At 39.9% G+C, this 21,016-nt stretch overlaps 1 protein-coding gene across 1 annotated transcript in view; it reads right to left on the minus strand.

Annotated features, from left to right (window-relative positions):
- The window catches only part of LOC127581901 (Fanconi anemia group M protein homolog), a 129,947-nt gene that overhangs the window by 43,111 nt on the left and 65,820 nt on the right, over positions 1 to 21,016 (minus strand). Inside the window, 5 exon segments of the mRNA XM_052036737.1 lie at positions 11,642 to 11,882; positions 13,559 to 13,765; positions 16,406 to 16,596; positions 18,531 to 18,629; positions 20,842 to 20,952. Coding sequence (XP_051892697.1) covers positions 11,642 to 11,882; positions 13,559 to 13,765; positions 16,406 to 16,596; positions 18,531 to 18,629; positions 20,842 to 20,952 — 849 coding nt within the window.

Below are 21,016 nucleotides of genomic sequence, written 5' to 3' on the forward strand. Positions count from 1 at the left end.
CTCTTAACTGTAGAAAAGCATTGTTTGTAAAGCACTAGTAGCTTGTGTGTTTTTTTATTTCACTTAAGGTCAGGTTATAGTTTAGCTTTATTCATAATAGAACAAACAAGGCCAGGCAGCATCTGCAGAGAACCAAGTATTGTATCAAGTCTTCAAAGCACCCTCTGCTGCTGCTATTGAATACTTCCAACAGCATCTTGGAAGAGACAAATGCAACCTTAAAATCCTCACGATATTCTGGCAATCATTTACTTTGCCTGGAATATATGCAAAGTAATGACCTATATTTCATAACTAACCTTATTTATGAAGTGAAATGGTTGGTGGTGTTTCATTTAAATTCTCACTTATGAAATCATGTTTTCAGCTGAAGTGAAGATATTCAAGTTATTTGTCCCTCAATGAAAACAGCTGAGCTGCAAGCTAACATTGAGAAAGGAAAAGGTACCCAAAACAAAATGTACATAATTACTGACGTGAAAGTTTCAGTGTGGCATATTCACTGAAGCAAGCAAAATGAAGATCAAATTCATGTTGAAAAGACCAAACACGTAGACTACAAACCTCATTCCAGCTTTGGTCCACATATGGACCAAAAGGCTAAATTCCAGAGGTAAAGCGAGAGTGATTGCCCTTGACACCAAGGAGGTATTTGATAAGTGCGGTATCAAGAAGCCCTGATTAAAGTCAATGTGCATCAAGGGAAAAACATACAAATGATTGGATCATACCTCACACAAAAGGAAGATGGCTGTCGTTATTGCTACAGGAATTTCCAAGAACAATTTCCAAGACACAAACACTTTCCTTTCACAAGGTTAACCATTCATTGTTCACCAATGAATGCTCAGTTTTCAATTTCACACAGCAGGACCTGGACAACATTCAGCAATGAGCTGGTAAGAGGCAATTAACAATCACAGCAAAGTGCTGGGCGATAACCTGAAAGCCAGAGCCTACCATCTATCTTTAACATTCAATGACATTACCTTTGCAGAATCACCCCCACCATCAACAATCAGGGGGAATGGGTTACCAATGGCCAGAAATATTGCAACTACAAGAAAAGGTCAGAGGCTAGGTAGTGAGTGACTCGCTACCTGACATGCAAATGCCTTTCCACTATCTACAAATTATAAGTCAGGAGCATGACGAGGGTGACTCCAATAACACTCAAGAGGCCTGACGTCACTCAGGAAAAAAAATGTACTTGATTGGCAGCCCAACCCACCCACCATCCTAAATATCCATTCCCTCCATCACCATCACACCGTGGCTACACAGTGTTCCATCAACAAAATGATTCTAGGCACCCAAGATACTCTGACCTCCAACTTCAATAAGCAAGGAGGACAAGGGCAGAAGGGGCACGGGAACAGCCTGGAAGGAATATACCCCCACCGCCCCCCCCCCAAGTTACACAGCACCCTGGCTGAGAAAAATATCACTGTTTTACCATTGCTGGGTCTAAATCCTGGAAGCCTCTATCTAAATGAAGGATTGAATTACTTAAAGGTGTCTGACCACTGCCTTTTGGGCAATCAATACTGGACTTGCCAGGAGAAAAATATGAATTAAAACACAAAGCCAATGGAGAAGCAAAAGAAAATATCCAATGAAGGAGATGCATGGTATTGGTCACAGAGAAAAAATAAGTCTGTAATGTCCGGAATAAGTGTTTGCTTTCATTCATTTTTTCTCTCTTCTATTTAGCATTTCACTTCTACACCAAATGTCTTTATCTAGGTGGTTTCTATGTGCATGCCAGAAGGGGGAAGGGGAAAAGGTGAGAGTGTAAATGAAAAAATGCCAGATCACTGGTTTAATGGCTTTTTCAACAATTTGTTTAAAAAAATACTTCTAAATCCTGCAGACTGAAGTGCCTGATAGTCTTGGCCACATGCACAACATGATCTGTTTTCCACAACATGGGGAAAGGTAGCAGACAAATGTCTCAATCACAAATCAAATCTTTTATATAAAGAGTGGAATGCTATTAAAATAAACATATTCCTGTCAAATTCATCATCAAATTTAAGTACCTATATGATCCAACTTGACAAATAAATGATACCCATCTCTCGATTGGTAGCTCAGGTATTTACGAGGATGATACCAGAAGTGAAGACAGACTGAACAAGCCAGTGTCTTTTTTCCCCCCAGTGGAAAATAACCTAACAGAAGGTTTTAAAAATTAAGAACTTGGTTCAACAGGTTCAGTGCTATGAATGCTCAGTATAGAAGCCACTAGATTGGGTAGATGGTCAGAGGCCTTTCCCCAGGGCTGAAATGGTTGCCACAAGAAGACACAGGTTTAAGGTGCAGGGGAGTAGGCATAGAGGAGGAGATGTCAGGGGTAAGTTTTTTTTTACTCAGAGAGTGGTGAGTGCGTGGAATGGGCTGCCGGCAACGGTGGTGGAAGCAGAAACGATAGGGTCTTTTAAGAAACTTTTGGATAGGTACATGGAGCTGAGAAAAATAGAGGGCTATAGGTAAGCCTAGTAATTTCTGAGGTAGGGACATGCTCGGCACAGCTTTGTGGGCCAAAGGGCCTGAATTGTGCTGTAGGTTTTCTATGTTCCATGTTCTAGACTTATTAGGATCTTCTCAAAATGGACAAAACATTCCAAAACCTAATTGTTCCTGTTTGATCATTACAAACAGGATACTTAGATGAACATTGTTTGTAGTGATACTCACCTGCTTCTGCCGAAACCATCCATTTTCAGCAAGAGGCTTGGGACAACACATCTACACCACCGGTAACAAGAGGAGAGCACCTGTGCACAAAGATCTGAATGGGGGTGGGTGAAGGACAGAGGTCAAGTAAAACATTCAAAAGATTCAGAGATGGGGAAGATTGAGAGTTAGAACAAGAGCAGTGTGGGTGGGGGTAGGGGTGGGGTGAAGTAAAGAGTAAACAGACAAGGCCATTTATACCCACTTATGTGCATCCATACACTGAGAGGCATTTACATGTGAGCCTTACATCCATGCAGCAGACTCCAGTCTCCATCCAGTCATCTTGGTCCCTTTTCCCAGTGGATCAAGTGTTCACATGGAACTTTATGTACCCCCAAGTTAAAAGAAATCAGACTTTGACATTGATTTCACTGACCTGAGTGATGCAAAATGAGCAAGAGATAGCCAGCTCTGGGGGAAAAAAAACAGAGCAGCACGTACACCTTCTTATGGAAAGTCACACCGACAGAGGAACACCACCCTCATGGGGTGGACTTCACCATCAAGTATGAGCTTGCGTGTCTCAGCAATTCCCCATGTAGACCTCCAGCTCACTAACACAGAATCAACATTCTATTAACATCAGCACATATGGCACAACCCTAGAAGCTGTAGACGAGACCAAGAAAGACTCCTTCAGTCAAGGTAAAGAAAATTCCCGCTTGCATTCAAGGAGGAGAAAAACTGATTCTCTTAGGCAGCTTCAGCACCAGGGTAGGACAAGACACAATCCTTTGGCAAGTTGTGATTGTAAAGACTTGGGAAAGCTTGCTGTGTTAGGTCCTTCCTCCTAACAATGTGATTGGAGAGGGTCTTGTCATAACCAACACACTATTTCGCCACAGAAACAAGCACAACACCTTCCAGCAACAGTCCAAGGCCAGGCAAATATGAGAGATTAGACAGACTGGGCCAATACCTTCTAGACTTTAGAATCCCACTGAGGAGATTCCAAGGAATGAATTAATCATGGTTGACCAAGGAATAGCGTATTAGGTTGAGAAAGAAAGCATAGATGGCGGCAAAACTAATGGTAAGCCTGAAGATTGGGATAAATTCAGAACCTAGCAGAGGACTAAAAGTCAAGGAGGAAAAAAAAACTACAAAGGCAAACTGACAGAAAAAAAGAGCTACATAAGAGAGAGAGAGTTCAAAGTGAACTTTGGCCCCTTAGAGAATGAGAAATAATTATGGATAACAAGAAAGTGGCAGAGAAGTTAAACATCAGTCAGAATTAAATACCATTACTACAGGGTTAATAATAAGCAAGCTAATGGGCCTAAAAGACTGGCAAGTCCCTTGGACCTAGAATCCTAAAAGCGTAGCTACAGAGACGATGGATGTACTAGTTACAGTCTTCTGAAAATCTTTAGATTCGGGAGAAAAACTAGAGGATTGGAAAACTGCCAATGTAATATCCTTATTCAAAAAGTGTGGGAGGGAAAAAGCAGATAAGCATAGGCCAGTTAGTCCAACATCCTTCATTGAAAAAATGTTATAATTAATTATTGAGAAAATGAGATAAAAGCAGAGTCATTATAGTTTCATGAAAGGGAAATTATATCTGACAAATTTATTAGAGATCTTTGAGGAAGTATCAGCCAGAGTGGTTAGAGTGATAACCAACAAATGTAATGTGTTTGGATTTTTAAAAGGCACCACACAAAAGGTGACAAAGATGAGAGATCATGGTATTGGAAGTAATATATTAGCACAAAAAGTGGCTTGGCTCACTCGCAGGAAGCAGCAAGTAGTGATTATGGTGGGTGGGTGGGTGGGTGTGGGGGGGGGGGGGTGATTGGTGACCTGTAGCCAGTGGGGTACCGCAGGAATCAGTGTTGGGACTGCAGCTGTTTACAACATATATTAATTTAGAGAAAGAAAGCAAATGTACTGCAGCCAAATTCACTGTAAAAATACAGTTTAAGATATTGATAGGTTAAGTAAATAGGCATAAAACTGACAAAAGAAACATAACATGGGAAAATGTGAATTTGTTCACTTTGGAAAGGAGAATAATAAAGCAGATTGTTTGAATGGAAAAAGACTGCACTAAATTGCAATAAAAAGGGATTCAGGGGTACATAAAAGAGAAAGTTAGCATACAGGTACAGCAGGTAATTGGAAAGGCTAATGGAATGTTGGCTTTTATTTCAAGGGTGCTGGACCATAAAAGTCAGGATTCTTACTGCAGCTGTACAAGGCACTAGTGAGACCACAACTAGAATAATGTGAACAGTTTTGATTCCTTTATTTAAGGGAAGTTATATTATCATTGGAAGCAGTTCAGAAAAGGTTCACTAGGAAGATACTGGTTTGGAGGGACTGCTGTACAAGGAAAGGTTAGGTTGGGTTTGGAATAACGAGAGGCAATTTTACTGAAACAAGAATCTTATAGGGCTTTACAGAGTAAATGCTGAGAGGAGTTTTCCTTTATGGGAGATTGTAGAACCAGAGGGCACAGTCTCAGAATAAGGAGGTAGCCATTTAAGACAGAGAGAAAAAAGAATTTTTCTCCAAAGGTTGTGAGTCTTTTTAATTCTTTACCTCAGGAAACTGTGGAGGATGAATCCTTGAATGTATTCAAAGGAGAGTTTTTTTTAATCAGTAAGGACATCAAGGATAATGGGCATAGGGCAGGAAAATGGATGTGGAAAGTTATCACAGAATCATGGCAGTGTACAGCAGAAAACAAGCTCCTTTCAGCCCACCTCATCCATGCCGAGAGTAATTCTACACTAATCCCATATGCCTGCATTGGACCTGTATCCCTCTGCTCCTTTCCTATCCAAGTATTTGTCCTTTTAAATATTATAATTTTACCTGCCTCTACTACCTCCTCTGGCAGCCCATTCCAGATATGCACTGTGGTATCGGTATTGGTTTATTATTGTCACTTGTACCAAGGTCCAGTGAAAAACTTGTCTTGCATACCGATCATACAGGTCAATTCTTTACATTGTGCAGTTACATTGAGTTAGTACAGAGTGCATTGAGGTAGTACAGGTGAAAACAATAACAGTAAAAAGTAAAGTGTTACAGCTACAGAGCAAGTGCAGTGCAATAAGGTGCAAGGTCACGACAAGGTAGATCATGAGGTCAGAGTCCATCTCATCGTATAAGGGAACCGTTCAACAGTCTTATCACAGTGGGGTAGAAGCTGTCCTTAAGCTTGGTGGTATGTGCCCTCAGGCTCCTGTATCTTCTATCTGACAGAAGAGGAGAGAAGAGAGAATGACCCGGGTGGGTGGGGTCTTTGATTATGCTGGCTGCTTCGCCAAGGCAGTGAGGTAAAGACAGAGTCCAAGGAGGGGAGGCTGGTTTCCATGATGCGCTGGGTTGTGTCCACAACTCTCTGCAGTTTCTTGCGGTCCTGGGCAGAGCAGTTGCCGTACCAAGCCGTGGTGCATCCAGACAGGATGCTTTCTATGGTGCATCGATAAAAGTTGGTGAGTGTCAAAGGGGACTGTTACGTACCAGCAACAATAAAAACACCATGTATAAGTGTTAGAAACTATTTTATTAATAACTACTTGTAATAATAAGTAAAAGCATTAGATATTAAACATTGACCCCACAAATATAAACCCTAAGTGTGTGTAGAAAATTCCCAAACCCCAAGTCTAGGAAGTTTTCAAAGTTCAGTTCAGCAAGTCATACGGTTGGACGTGAGCAAAGGCTTTTGCAAAACCACAGTTGACTGGAGAGAAAACAGAGAAAATGTAGAGAGAGAATTTACGAAATCCACATGTTCCACGATGGAACCCATACGATACCTCAATCACCAATGATCTCCACTGCTTTGTTCCGAAGTATCTGCCACCCCGAGGGCATTCGATATGTGGCCGCCCACAGAAATACCGGCTTTCCAGTACAGGTTAACGACAAAGTGGACTCCACTTGATTGCTCCAAAAATCCATACATGGATTGTATAGTGACAGACGCAGCTATTTTTCTTCATCCATAGATACAGAGACCAGCAGTCAGTGTCTCTCTCTCTCTCTCTCTCTCCCCGACTCTGTGCAAAAACCCAGTCCGCTCCAGTTATAGTCTTGCCGTCTCATAGATAACACCACATACACTACTACTACTCTACTGTCCAGGTGCCTTAAAAGGAAATTCACCAAGTAGCAACCTGGCTCGTAACAGGACATACTGAATTTCTTTAGCCTCCTGAGGAGGTAGAGGTGCTGGTGAGCTTTCTTGGCTGTGGCATCTACGTGATTTGACTAGGACAGGCTGTTGGTGATGTTCACTCCCAGGAACTTGAAGCTCTCAACCCTCTCGACCTCAGCACCATTGATGTAGACAGGTGCACGTACACCGTCCCCTTTCCTGAAGTCAATGACCAGCTCTTTTGTTTTGTTGACATTGAGGGAACGGTTGTTGTCATGACATCATCTGTCTCCTTCCTGTACTCCGACTCGTCGCTGTTTGAGATACGGCCTACAATGGTGGTATCATCTGCAAACTTGTAGATGGAGTTAGAGCAGAATCTGGCCACACAGTCATGAGTGTATAGGAAGTAGAGGGCTGAGGACGCAGCCTTATGGGGCACCAGTGTTGAGAATAATCGTGCCGGAGGTATTGCTGCCTATCCTCACTGACTGCAGTCTGTTGGTTAGAAAGTCAAGGATCCAGTTACAGAGGGAGATCTTGGAGTTTGGTGACAAGTTTGCTTGGGATTATAGTATTGAAGGCAGAGCTGTAGTCAATAAACAATAGTCTAATGTAGGTGTCTTTACTGTTCAGATGCTCCAGAGCTGAGGTTAGGGCCAGCGAGATGGCGTCCACTGTAGACCTGTTTCGGCAATAGGCAAATTGCAGTGGGTCGAAACTGGGAGGCTGGAGTTGATGCGTGCCATGACCAGCGTCTCAAAGCACTTCATGATGGTGGATGTCAGAGCCACTGGTCGGTAGTCATTGAGGCATGTGGAAAAATGTACTCATCAGATCTCCTTGAAAAATTTCCCCCTCACCTTAAATCTGTGCTCTAGTTCTAGAGTCCCATCCTAGGAAGATTGACTATCTAACTTATCCATGCCCCTCTATAAGGTCACCCCTCAGCCTATTTTCCAGTAATAATAACCAAAGTGTATTCAATCTCCATAATAAGATATTTATTTATTAGTCACATGTACGTCGAAACACACAGTGAAATATGTCTTTTTGCGTTACTGAGACCAGAAGACATAGGAGCAGAATTAGTCCATTTGGCCCATTGAGTCTGCTCCACCAATTGATCATGACTGATTTCTTTTTCCATCCTCATTCTCCTGCCTTCTCCCCATATCCTTTGACACCTCTACTAATGAAGAACCTATCAACCTCCACTTTAAATATACCCAATGACTTGGCTTCCACAGCCACCTGTGGCAATGAATTCCACAGATTCACCACCCTCTGGCTAAAGGAATTCTTCCTCATCTCTGTTCTAAAGGGACATCCTTCTATTCTGAGGCTGTGCCATCTGGTCCTAGACTCTCCCACTACTGGAAATATCCTCTCCACATCCACTCTATCCAGGCTTTTCAATAGTCGGTAGGTTTCAATGAGATCCCCCCCCCCCCCCCCATCCTTCTAAACTCCAGCGAGTACAGGCCCAGAGCCATCAAACACTCCTCATACATTAACCTTTTCAGTCATAGGATCATTCTTGTAAACCTCCTCTGGACTCTCTCCAATGCCAGCACATTTCTTCCTTAGATATGGGGCCCAAAACTGCTTACAATACTCCAAATGTGGTCTGACCAATACTTCATAAAGCCTCAGCATTACATCCTTGCTTTTATATTTCAGTCCTCTCAAAATGAATGTTTACCATTGCATTTGCCTTCTTTACTACCGACTCGACCTGCCAGTTAACCTTTAGGGAATCCCAAGTCCCTTTGCACCTCCGATTTCTAAATTCTCTTCCCGTTTAAAAAACAGTCTACGCCTTTATTCCTTCTACAAAAGTGCATGACCGTACACTTCCCTACGCTAACTCTTGTTATAACTACAGCTCTCCATTTCAGACAACATCCTGACAAATCTATTCCGGTTTCTCTCTAGCGCTACCAGATCCTTCCTGTAGTATGGCAATAAGAACTATACTCTAACCAATATTTTGTACAACTACAACATGTCTCAACTTTTATACTCAATATCTTGGCCTTTGAAGGCAAGCATGTCAAGTGCCTTTTTCACTACCCTATCTAACCTGTGTTGCTACTGTCAGGGAGCTGTGGTCTTGCACCCCAAGGTCTCTCTATACATTAACCCTACTAAGGTCCCTGCCATTTACCCTACATATCTGACCAGAGTTTGACCTCCCAGGTTCATTACCTCACAGTTGTCTGGATTAAATTCCATCTGCCAATTAGTTGGATCAGCATAAGGGCCTAAATGGCCTACCCCTTTTCCTAATTCTTCTGGCTTTTCGGTCTACATACAATTCCATTCCCACACAGTTCTAATCAAGGGCTGCAGACACAAAAGATCGATTATTTTCTTTCCTCAGATGCTGCTTGACCTGCTGATTTTTTCTAGCATTTTCTGCTTTTGTTCCATTCCCATACCAATGTGATTAGCTATTAACTACACTCAGAAGTTATCAAACCACTAAGTTTACTAATGTTGGATTCAACTGTTTTAATTAGTTTTTTTTAAAAAACATGTATAGTGTTTAATACACCTCAAGTGGCTGCACAAGGAATGGCCACTTACTAGCTTATTGGTTCGTCCATCAGGTGAATATGTGTTTTTTCACTGGTTGGTTTGGCCACAAGTATCTAATAGGTTTCCTGATTGGAATATTGTTAGCTAAGGAGTCTCTCTTATCTCAGGTGTAAAAGGTGTCGGTTTTTGTTAATCACTCTCTTGCTCTCCCCACCCCACCCCCCCCACCGGCCCTAGCTCATCTTTAGTTCCTTTAGTCTCGGCTCATCTCCTTGTAGTAAAGCTAGTGCCGTGTGCTCTGTGACTGTTTCTTTGTTTTAAACTTTTCCAATAAGACTTTGAGGCACCAAGTTGTTTTCAACTCATTCCTGGACTCTTGAAAGAACCTGCGGATTCAAAAATAACCGGATCCGACACTAAACTACCAAAAATGTTGCCAACCATCACTAAGACAACTGAAGATGAGCAAAACTCAGCAGTCCCCAAGTTATTGCAAGGGTTCCATTGCTGAGAACTGTCTGTAAACAGATTTTTCCGTAAGTCAGAAACAATTTCCCCCAAAATCAAGCTTAAAAACACATTGCCCGAAGTAGTTGAGCCTCCCCTTCCTGATTTAGAAGCAGTACTTCTTTTCCCCTCAGAATATTTTCCCACCCAGCTGGTAGGATGATAATAAAACCAAATGAGCATGCTCTTAGTGAAACTAGTTTGTTTGGATAAATATTAAAAAAGATAAAGAGAGATTATTTAAGATTTGATTGATTGATGAGGGGGTCAGGGCAAGTAAAGCTAAATTCTGATCAAGTTTATGACTTCTGCATAAATATTGCAGCGTAAATGGAAATATTTGTACATATTAAGCCCTACTATTGACAATGACAGTGTGACCCAGTGCCATTATTTAGCAACTGAGGCTAACAGTAAACTCTACAACTATATCTCACTATGTCCTGTGTTTTTTTTGATTGTCATGACTGGCTATTTGTTAATACTGTCTGCTAGATATCACTGGATGTCACAAGAAATAAAAATCACGAGTTCAGCCCAGTTTCTCTTAAATCGCTTGCCAGCCTCAGTTCCTGCCATCTGTTAGATGAAATATCACCACAGAGAGGAACCTAAAAATATCAGACAGTGGTGATTTTCTTTGACAAAGGTTATAATTCATTCATGACTTGAAATCCAACAAGACCTGTTTTTAGAGGGAACGGTGGTAGCTGCTGACCTCCTCTCCATGTGCTTCCAGTCTGTCCTTTAACTGAATATCACCAAACATTTTACTATTAGTTGTTAGGCTAACAAAGCATTCACTTATAAAATGTTGATTGATTTATGAGAGAATTTGAGTAAAGTCAGATTTCCGCAAGTCAGGTCTTCTGTAATCCGGGAGCTCCTGCATAGCAATTGCTGGACAGACACACATTCCAAATACAAACACATGCAGATATGGTGGCTTATCCAACTAAACTGAATGGTGGTTTTCCAAAGGAACTTTGGCATTTTTTAAAAATATTCATTCACTGAACATGGGGATTGCTGGCAAAAGGTACAATTAACTGCCAGTCCCTAGTTGAGCTTGAGAAGATGGTGATGAACTGGTCCTTTAAACAAATGCAGTCCATTTGAAGTCAAGGGTGCAGGATTGGTAGCACCAAGAGTCCATAAGGTTTTTGGAGAGCTTGAAATGCTTCAAGGTTGACCTGGGCTCTAATTTTAAAGGAAAAAAAAACTTTAAAATTAATTATAAATACCCATTATGAAAGGCTAAGACTGCATCAGGAAGCCACAGAAACCGAAAAGAGGCAGCTGTGAGAGGGGAGAATGAGAAAAGAGCAAAACTATAAGACCAGTAATAAAGTATAAGATATTATACTCTGGAACATTAAATCAAGCTGCACACTCCAAGCAGCTACATGATTGCCCAAGTACACTGACGGCATTGTGACAACAAAGCCTTTCGGAACATTATTGTACTCACATGCTACATTCCATATCCTTTGAACTAATCTTTGATGCTGATCAAATTTTAAGCTTTCCAAAATATTACCCAAAAATATTGTCTGTAGGCAATAAGTTTGCTTTCAATCAGCCACTGTTTAAACAAGTCTCTCATACAACTCAATGGACTATTGTTTCCTAATTTCCAAATTTAAAAATAAACAAAACCAACTCATTGTTTTAAGCAAGGATTTGTTAATCCATTCACAAAGTTCAAAACATGCTACCTAACCATCATACCTGGACATCTGCTGAATGATTCTGGAAGTACAACACTCGACTTTCTTCCATGCTTTGTTGTGTGCCTTGATACATTATTTGATTCATATTCTCCAGTAGTTATGTACATCTTGTGTGCAACAGGATTTAGACCATTTGGAACCATTCGTGGACTATTAGCATAAAGGTGAAAGGATTTGTTGCCATTTCCTAGAATGGTTTTGTAAATACTCCGCTTGGAACACTGACTTTGGTTGTAGGTCTGAAATTAGGTTTAAGTGTCCATTAATTCAAAACAGCTTTTCAAATACCTAGGCAATCTTACTAGTCAATACATTTATATCTATCCAAAATCAATATTTTTCTGTTCGCAGCTGGAGCTACCTCAAAGATATTTTCATAAAGACCTTTTTTTGCAATCAATAAATTCTATTCTGCATCAATTTCCACCCCACCCTCCAACAATTAATCTAAATAGTTTTGGCAAGCCTTACAGCAGTCTATATGTGTCTTTTAGAAATTCAGCATGACAAATTTATTGCAACAGGGGACCATGTTAATTTGGAACAATTTGCAAGTTCAATATACCAAACAAAAAAATCCGAAAAGCAAAAAATAATAGTGACCAGGCTTATTCTCACAAAATTAAAACTGTAGTTTCATTTCTGGATTTCAATAGTTTTCCTGTTTATATATCTGATCTTGCATTCTTATCCCAAAATAACTCCTGGCTATGCAAACAAAATAGTTCTACATTTTATTAGATGTTAAGTCTTTTTACAAAATTGTTCATTATACACTTCAGATCCCATTTTTGTGAATTTCACTTTCATGTTGTTATTGCCTTAGATGTTTTAAAATCCCTTGCACTGAATAGACAATTTAATATCAACTGGTTAATAGTGGATGAATGTTAAAAGTCAAATGAAATGTCAACACAAATTAGATTGATACAATTAAAAATGCAATCTAGTTCCAAAGATTGATTTCATAGAGAGCACAGAACAAAGTTGTTCCAACGACACAAAACTTACATCACCAATCATACAATGCTTTCTCTTAAGTATATGAGAGGAAGGACTTTATAGTCAACATCTGCAAGAGAAAGATCCTCTACCAACCCATCCCTGCTGCACCATACTGCCCTCAAAACCATGGAAAAGTTAGATCACATCCTATATCTCAGTGAAGGCAGACACTGATGATGTAATTTACCATGATTTCAATGCACCAACTCAGCCTTTGGATTAAAGGAAAAGGGTATTTGAAGATAGAGGCCTCAAACCTGACACAAAAGTCATGGACCACAAGGAAGTAGTGACCCTTGCCCTCCTATATGCTTCTGAGACATGAGCAGGCATCTCAAAAGGTACTGGAACACTACTGCCAATGCCATCTCTGAAAAATCTGCCAGATTCACCGGAGGGATAAGTGAACTATTGTCAGGGTCCTCTTCCCATTATTAGGGCCCTAGCTACACTCAACCAAGTTGGACAGGCCAAATCCTTCTCACATCCAACAGCAGACTCCTGGAACAGATACTTTATTCCAAGCTGTGTCATAGAAAGATATTATTAGTCAGAAAGAGGAAAACATTCATGAATGCAACAATCCCACCAACCCCTGGAAATCTTTGGCCCATTATCACTCAAAATGAAAGAGGAGCATTCAGGCAGTATTGAGAACCAAGGTCATGCATCAGGAACACAGAGGTCCCATGTAAGTGGCAGGAGGACCTGATTACCTCCCAAACTATCCATCCATCCACCCACCCATCCACCCCATCAGCCATCACCTGCCCTATCTGTGGAAGATTCTTCTGTTCCCATATTGGCTTCATTAGCCACCTGAGAAGCTACAAAAAACAGAGTGGAAATCAATCAGCCTCAATCCCAAAAGATTGTCAAGAAATATATGAAAGTAGCACTGTAGACTCACCCGTTCTTCTCGTCCTTCAGCAAGAAGGACCACAATTCTGCCCTCTCGCTTCCGACCTGTTCGGCCCATTCTTTGTATCATGCGAATAGGGCTCTTTTGAGCATCAAAGCAAATAATGAGGTCAACTTCCCCAATGTCCAGTCCTTCTTCACCCACACACGTAGAAACCAACACATTATAACCACCTTCACGAAAGCACTTCATTACCTAACATCAAATAAAATTTAAATAAGAAAATATTAGAGCATAACATAGAACACTGACTCTATATTACTGAGTTTCTCCAACATCAAACCAGGACCATTATATTTGTGTTTTAAATGGCTTTTGAGAGATTTCATCTGGATTAAATTATGCAGACCGCCCCCCGCCGCCCCCCCACCCCCAATCATAAAAAGGAAAACAGGAGGAGTCCAGAACTAAGTTCATTGAGCTAAGATGACAAACTCTGTGTCTGTACATGTACTTCCAGCAGACACCCTAACTGAAGGGATCTGGTTCAGGTTGTTAAGATTTTAATCACATACGATAAAACTGATTGTTTGAGGTGATGGGGTCAGGTGGAACCATGATCCATCTAAATCAACAAAACACAAGATTACAATTTCAGAATATTCATACATTCTCCCTGCCCCCCAAAATAGTATTCAGCTTGTAGATTAGATAATGGAGATCATAGCAAGGACTGTCTCCTTGCATGATGGCATTAGGTAAATAACTGATAACTTTTTGACTAGAACAGAAAGGGAGAAACCAGTTTGGAGCTTCTGTATTTGTCTAATTACCTTGAAGGGCATAAGGGTTTGTTTTTAAAAAAGAGACTTTGAATTGACTGCGGCTCGCTCAAGAGGTTGGGGGGCAATGAGGGAAGGGAGGAGACAAAAGTAGGAAAATATTTGAGATAAGCTTAAAATAAAGGTGAATGTGCGAACATAATCTGAAGCACATTTCATAACAGGTATAAAGGATGAGAAACTATTTTCACCATTTAGTGAATTGCAAACAGGAGATCACAATGTTAAGATAATAAACAATGAACGTGGTTTGGACTCGCATCTTAAACAGACAAAGCTGATGGAATCTGGAATGTCCTGAGGATTATTGGTAGAGGCAGAATCCATAATTAGTTTTTTTTAAGTAGACTTAAAGAATACTTAAAAGTGAAAACTTAGGTGGATATGGGAAAGGACGTGGGAATGGTAGCAAGTGGAATGCACAGAAAGGTACAAAGGGCTAAATGGCCTCTTACAATGCTAAGATGCACAGGGATAGGACCCAGTTCAGTTTGCTACCTACTCATCAATCAAGATGTGCTGAATAAATCTGTTAAGCTATTAGAGAGTCCACGTTTGACAACTTCAACTGTCCTCTTATCTTTAAATGGCCTTTTGAACCTATTTCAATAAAAACAGTTAATAAGGCAGAGGTTCTGGGCTGTATCAATAAAGGCATAGATATGAAAGCAGAAAAGTCATGCTGAACCTTTAGCTGATGTATTCAATTCTAGTCACACCATTACAGGATGAATGTGGAAGCATTGGAGAGGGTCTAAAAAAAGATTTATGAGAATGGTTTGTGGGATGAGTTACAAGGACAGAATGGAAAGGCTGGACTGCTTTCTTTGAAAAGACTGAGGAGAGATGTGACAAAATTATATAAAATGATGAGAGGCTTGGAGTGTGGTTAACAGAAGGCTGCTCCCATTGGTAGAACAGTCATGGACTGGAGGCCATAGATATTAAATGAAAGGAAAGAAAATTTAAGAGCAATTCAAGTGAATTTTTTTTAATGGAATCAGAAATACATTGCCTGTAAATGTGGTGGGGAGGTTCCATCACTGTCTTTGAAAGGCAACTGGACAATTATTTGGCGAGGAGATATGCGCAAGGTTATGAAGAAAGGGCTAGGGGATGGAATTAGCAAGTTGCTCTGGTTGAGAGCCAACACATAAACAATTGGTCAAATGACCTCCTTCTGTTCTGTCACCATTCTATGATTGAAAACGTCTTTGTGGAACTCTTCATAGTTAATTATAAGAAGTGTTTAATTAAATGCCTCTATCAGAGATGTTTTTGAGAAGATGGGTCAAAATGCTAGTTTTGATTCATTTGAAAAAGTTCCCAGTTTATGCAGGGTTTAATTGAAGGTGTCTCATATCACAACAGTGTATTTCTATACCATGCAATTAAAGGGTTAGTGGCAGCATGGATTGGAACTTGGTTTGAAGGTAGAAAACAAATAGCAGTAATTAATGGCTGTTTTTCTTTGCTAGATCGGAGGATGGCAACATATATGCTTGAACATGGATGTGCAGGGTAAAATTTTCAAATCTGAAGATGACACAAAGCCTTAGACTAGAGAAGCTGAGGTGGTTTTTCTTAGAGCAAAGATAGTTGAGAGGAGATGAGATAAACATGTTCAAAGCATGGCTGGTTTAAATAGGTAGCTGTTACTATTAGCATGTACTTCAAGAAGGGGAAACAGATTCAAAATTCTGAGAAAAATAAACAAGGGGCAATGGGAGGTCTTTTTTTAAACTCAGGATACAGTTAATGTCAGGAATTGTCTGCCAGTTTAGATAATGGAAAGAGAATCAGTGCCTTTGAAAGGGAATCATGTAGGTACTTGTGAAAAAGTTATTTACAGGGCTATGAGGACAGAACGAGGAAATGGGTTTGGATCACTGATAGGAACGCTCTGCTAAGAGGTGTTCTAGACTGATGATCTCCTGTGATGTAAAAATTCTATGATTCTAAGTGTTCTGTTCAGAGCACATTCTCGCTATAGTTTGCTTTAGCAATTTTATGCATAACTATACAATTTTCTTGGTTCACATATCCAAGTTACCTCAAGCTGCTCCTTCTGTGTAAACCCTTTAGTGTTCCTTCCTGAAGCATGCCCAACAAAGGTCATGACTTGCACAAGAGGCTGATGTTTGCTGAGCATCTCAGCAATCTCTTGAACACTGTGCCGATACGAAGAGAAGATCATAGCACGAGTACTTGCACCATCAACTTTCCCACCAGAAGTATTTGGACCTGAGAAAAACAAGACATGCTGTAAGTATGTTTCCACTTATGGGGAATCTGGAACTAAGGAGCATGGTTTCAGAATAAGTGGCTGCTTATTTATGACTGAGGTTAGGAGGATTTTTTTCCTCACAAAAGTCATGAAATTTTGCAGTTCTCCACCACAGAGACCCAAAGAGGCTGGGTCATGATTATATTCAAGGCCAAGATGAACAGATTTTTTTGGACTACATGAGAAAAGTGGAGTTAAATCTAAGATTAGATTAGCAGGTATGTATGCAGGATCAAGGGGTCAAATGGCCTGATCACGCTCCTGTTCCCCATTGCATTCAAGTACCCAATCTTTCAAAAAAATCCTCCTCCTCCAAGTACCTTCAAATGATCTAGCCTCTACAACCTTCCAAGGTAGAGGATTCCAGTGATTCACCACCCCTTCAAGTAGCAATTACAATGCATCTTAGTTTCCTATGCACCGATTTCTTCACCGCCAGTCTCTGTGATCAATTCTCCATGTTACGAGCACAAAAACAGGGAATAATCCCTGCACAATGATGCCTCACTGTTCCACCAGCCCAGGTTCAATTCTGACTTCTGCTGCTGCCAGTATAGAGTCTGCATGGATTTCCCCTCATACTCTGGCTTCCTTCCACATCCCAAAAATATGCAGATCAGTCATTTAATTTGCAACTTGAAAGTGTAGTGTATAGGTGAGTGTAGCATCTGGTGGGGGGGGGGAGGGGGGTTGCAAAAAGAGTTGATGGGAACATTGGGAAATGGGATTGCACAGTGAGCAGCATAGAATTAATACGCTGAAATGGCCTCCTTCTACATCATAAGGAAATAGAGAAATACTTTACCAATCTATTCCTTTAGTTAGGCAACGTGGTGTTAAAATATGCATTTTAACAAATTATGACAGAATCTGAAAAGCCACAGTGTGCAATGAAAAAAGGTCCAATATTTTTTACAGCCCAGAATTCAAAGATAATATTTGAACACCTTCCAAACCCACTTCCCATCTACAAAGCTCAAGAGTTTAAGAGAATGCTTAAGTCATTTGAATGGATAAGCCACAATACTCAATCTGAGTCAAAGCTGTTTGCTCATTGCCACTGCCATTCAAGACACATCACATTCTAACTGGGACCTCCAAAACCATTCCGTTATTATCACAAAGTAACTTCTTAGAACTTCCTACCTAACCCATAATGCTATCATGTGAGAATCACCACCAAGGCTGCTGTGATTCAAAGAGAATGCTGATGCCTTTATGCTGAAAACAACTAGGTGCAGACAATAAATCCAAACTTGCCAGTACCATCCATAGCCCAGGAATAAATAACAAACACGATCAGTGTCCACCATCAGTACAGTAAAACCCCAATAATCCAGCATACTTAGGACTTCGGTGATGCAGAATCAGCAGATTTTCCAGACTACTGGATGTTATTTCTATTAATACTTTGATACCCTTTTAATCTACACAATTTGATAATAAATTTTCCAGTGAATCAGTTAAGTGGAAAGGGAGCACTGTAACCGGAGGCCACCGAGTATGCCAGGAGGAGCGCCATAACCAGGGACAAGCGAAGTCGAAAGTGAGCATAGCAAACATTATCTGGTGAGCCAGATGCCGAACGAATGATATTTCCAAATAGTCAGATGGCAGATTATTGGAATTTTACTGTAGTTTGAATTATATACAATATAAATCTAACTAGATTGCTGCTGCAAGTTTTTCATTGCAGCTGTGCATACACGTACTTGTGCATATGACAATAAACTTGATTTTGACATTATGACTCTACAAAAAAAATCATTGATACATCATCATTTAAATTATCTAGAAACATTTAAAAATGTGTTTTAAACCTGGATGAGAAAGGAATTTACAGATTTTGTTTTGACTTCACAACCAGCAACCATGCTCAAACTCACATTACCTCTGGATGCTACCCAAGATTGGAAGTGGTTCACTACAACTTCTTCAAGCTTTTGTAGCTTAGGGTGACTGTAGATGAATTGTTTCTCATTTTTAGATCCTAAAATAAATCATTTTGTTAAAGTGATGAATATTGGAATAGCAAATATATCAAAAGGCTGTGATATACAAAAGGTCAAAACCTTCACAATAAAAGGTAGTTAAATAAGCAGAATTATTAAAAATGACCAAAATCTCTAATGTCAGGCAAAATAATAACTAATTAAAGGTATTCCTAATGAATGGACAGATTTTACTGTCCCACATTTTGTTTTCTTTATAGACATTTGAAGTGAAAGGGTAAATTAAACAACTCGTTTTAATTATGTTGTAATGAATGGTTGAATCCACTGAGATCGAAGTGAATCAACAAAAATGCTACATCATACCATGAGATTCAATTTGTGTATTAGTGGCCATACTGTAACAAGAATGAAAGCACCCCTTTCTCAGAATTAAAAGTTATATTTCTATTTTTGCACTAAAATGATCAGAAACAAATTATGCACTGGTCCCTGGAATTGTATAGGTTGCCTAAATACCATCAAGTGTTTATGGGGGACAAAAAACTGTGTACATCACAGGAGCCAGTAAATATAGAACAGAAGGCTCAGGAATTCTGCCAATTCTGGGATGTCAATTTTTTTTTTAAACTTGTTCTTAAGTTTCTCATCTCCCAAGAGACAAGGCATAATGAATTTTGGTATCACAAAGGTAAATACATATTGTAATTTTACTTGCCACCATATTTTGTGCTCACATTTAACATTTTCTGGCTAAACTAATCTTCTTCATTCTTAAAACAAGAGCTGCAACTGCAGTGCCAATCAATTAACACAAAGGTTTAAAAAAAATCAATCCTTATTTCATCATCAGCCAATCTACCTGGGTTCGTTTATCACAGACCTTGCTACTTCCTGCTCCTTAACATCTTGTGTTACTAGACACAGGAACAGGAGGAATGCAATCGGTCTCTAAAGATTGTTCAATCTTTCAGTTAGATCATTGTTGGGCTGTCCTTCAACTCCATTTACCCATTTTGCCTTCACCACTTAGTAAATTTGCCTAACAAAAATCTATCAATCTCTTTTGAAATTTTAGTCTCAACGGCTTTTTGGTACTGATAGTTCCAGAATTTCATTAGCCTTTTTTGTTGTGAAGAATTGCAGCTTGATATCACCCCTGAAATGCCAATCAGTATATTGCAGCTGTCTCCAAATTGACAACTATCTCATTCAGAGTTACTAGACTCTGAGCTCAAGTTCCATTCCTGAGACCAGCATCAAAATTGACGTTACCACTCCAGCGGAGTACTGAGGAAACATTGCAGTGGAGATACCATCTTTCAGATGAGACATTAAACAGAGATCCAATATGCCTTCCCAGTTAGGCATAAAGAACCCATGGCACTATTCCAAAGAGGAATGGAACTACCCCTTGTGCTATGGATATTAGTTATTCCTCACACAACAATGTAGGAATTCTGGTCCTTGCTATGAGCAGCTTGGCCTTCACATTAGAGACTACACCTACAGAACTATTGTATAGGCTGTAAAGTGCTTTGAGACTTCAAAAAAACATCATAAAAGACCCTATACAAGTCATTCATTCTTTTCCTTGTTTTGAATTCTGCACCAGAGAAAATACTCAAGTCTTTTTCCCAGGGTGGAATGTCAAATACTGGAGGCATAGCTTTTAAGGTGAGGAGAGAAAAAGTTTAAAGGAGATTTATGAGGCAGAAAATGCTGGATAGAAATTTAAGTGGTCAGGCAGTATCTGTGGTATGAGAAATACTTTTCAGGTCTGTGACCCTTCCCACTCTCATCTCTTTCCACAGGAACATTCCCAGACCTGAAATGTTAATCGTTTCACTTTCCACAAATGCTTTCTGTTTATTATTTCACACTTCCAGCATTTGCAGTTTTTCCAATTTTCAAGTCCAACCAGGTGTTGATAAGCTACCCCCGGTGCCCTGCGTAGCATTTATCCACGCCAATATCACTGGGCAAATTTGTTCTAGTTTGCCATTTTTGGGATCTTGCCACACATGACAGTCTGACAACAGCAATTACAATTCAAACATTACACATTAAGCAAGAAATGCTCGAAATCGGACTTTGATCATAAATAGGTACCATTAATCACCCAAGGCATTTATGTGATGGAATGAAGGATAACTTATTTTTTCTTTTCCACATATTGAAAGTGTTTCCATTTGACTATTATTATAGTATTCAATGCATATTTGTCATAACAGAGTAAAATTAAGTTACCTGTTTGAGAACTGGCAAGACTGTTTCCACTTGAGAACATAGCTTTCAACTGCTCATACATCTCCATGAAAACAGCATTCCTGCAAAGTTCATTGCATGCGCGCGTCATACCTGCACAACAGCAGAATTTACTTAACATTTTAAAAAATGCTTAAGGAATATTGATTAGTTTCAT

Source organism: Pristis pectinata, chromosome 1 (genome assembly GCF_009764475.1).
Source record: "Pristis pectinata isolate sPriPec2 chromosome 1, sPriPec2.1.pri, whole genome shotgun sequence".
Classification (NCBI taxonomy): Eukaryota; Metazoa; Chordata; class Chondrichthyes; order Rhinopristiformes; family Pristidae; genus Pristis; species Pristis pectinata.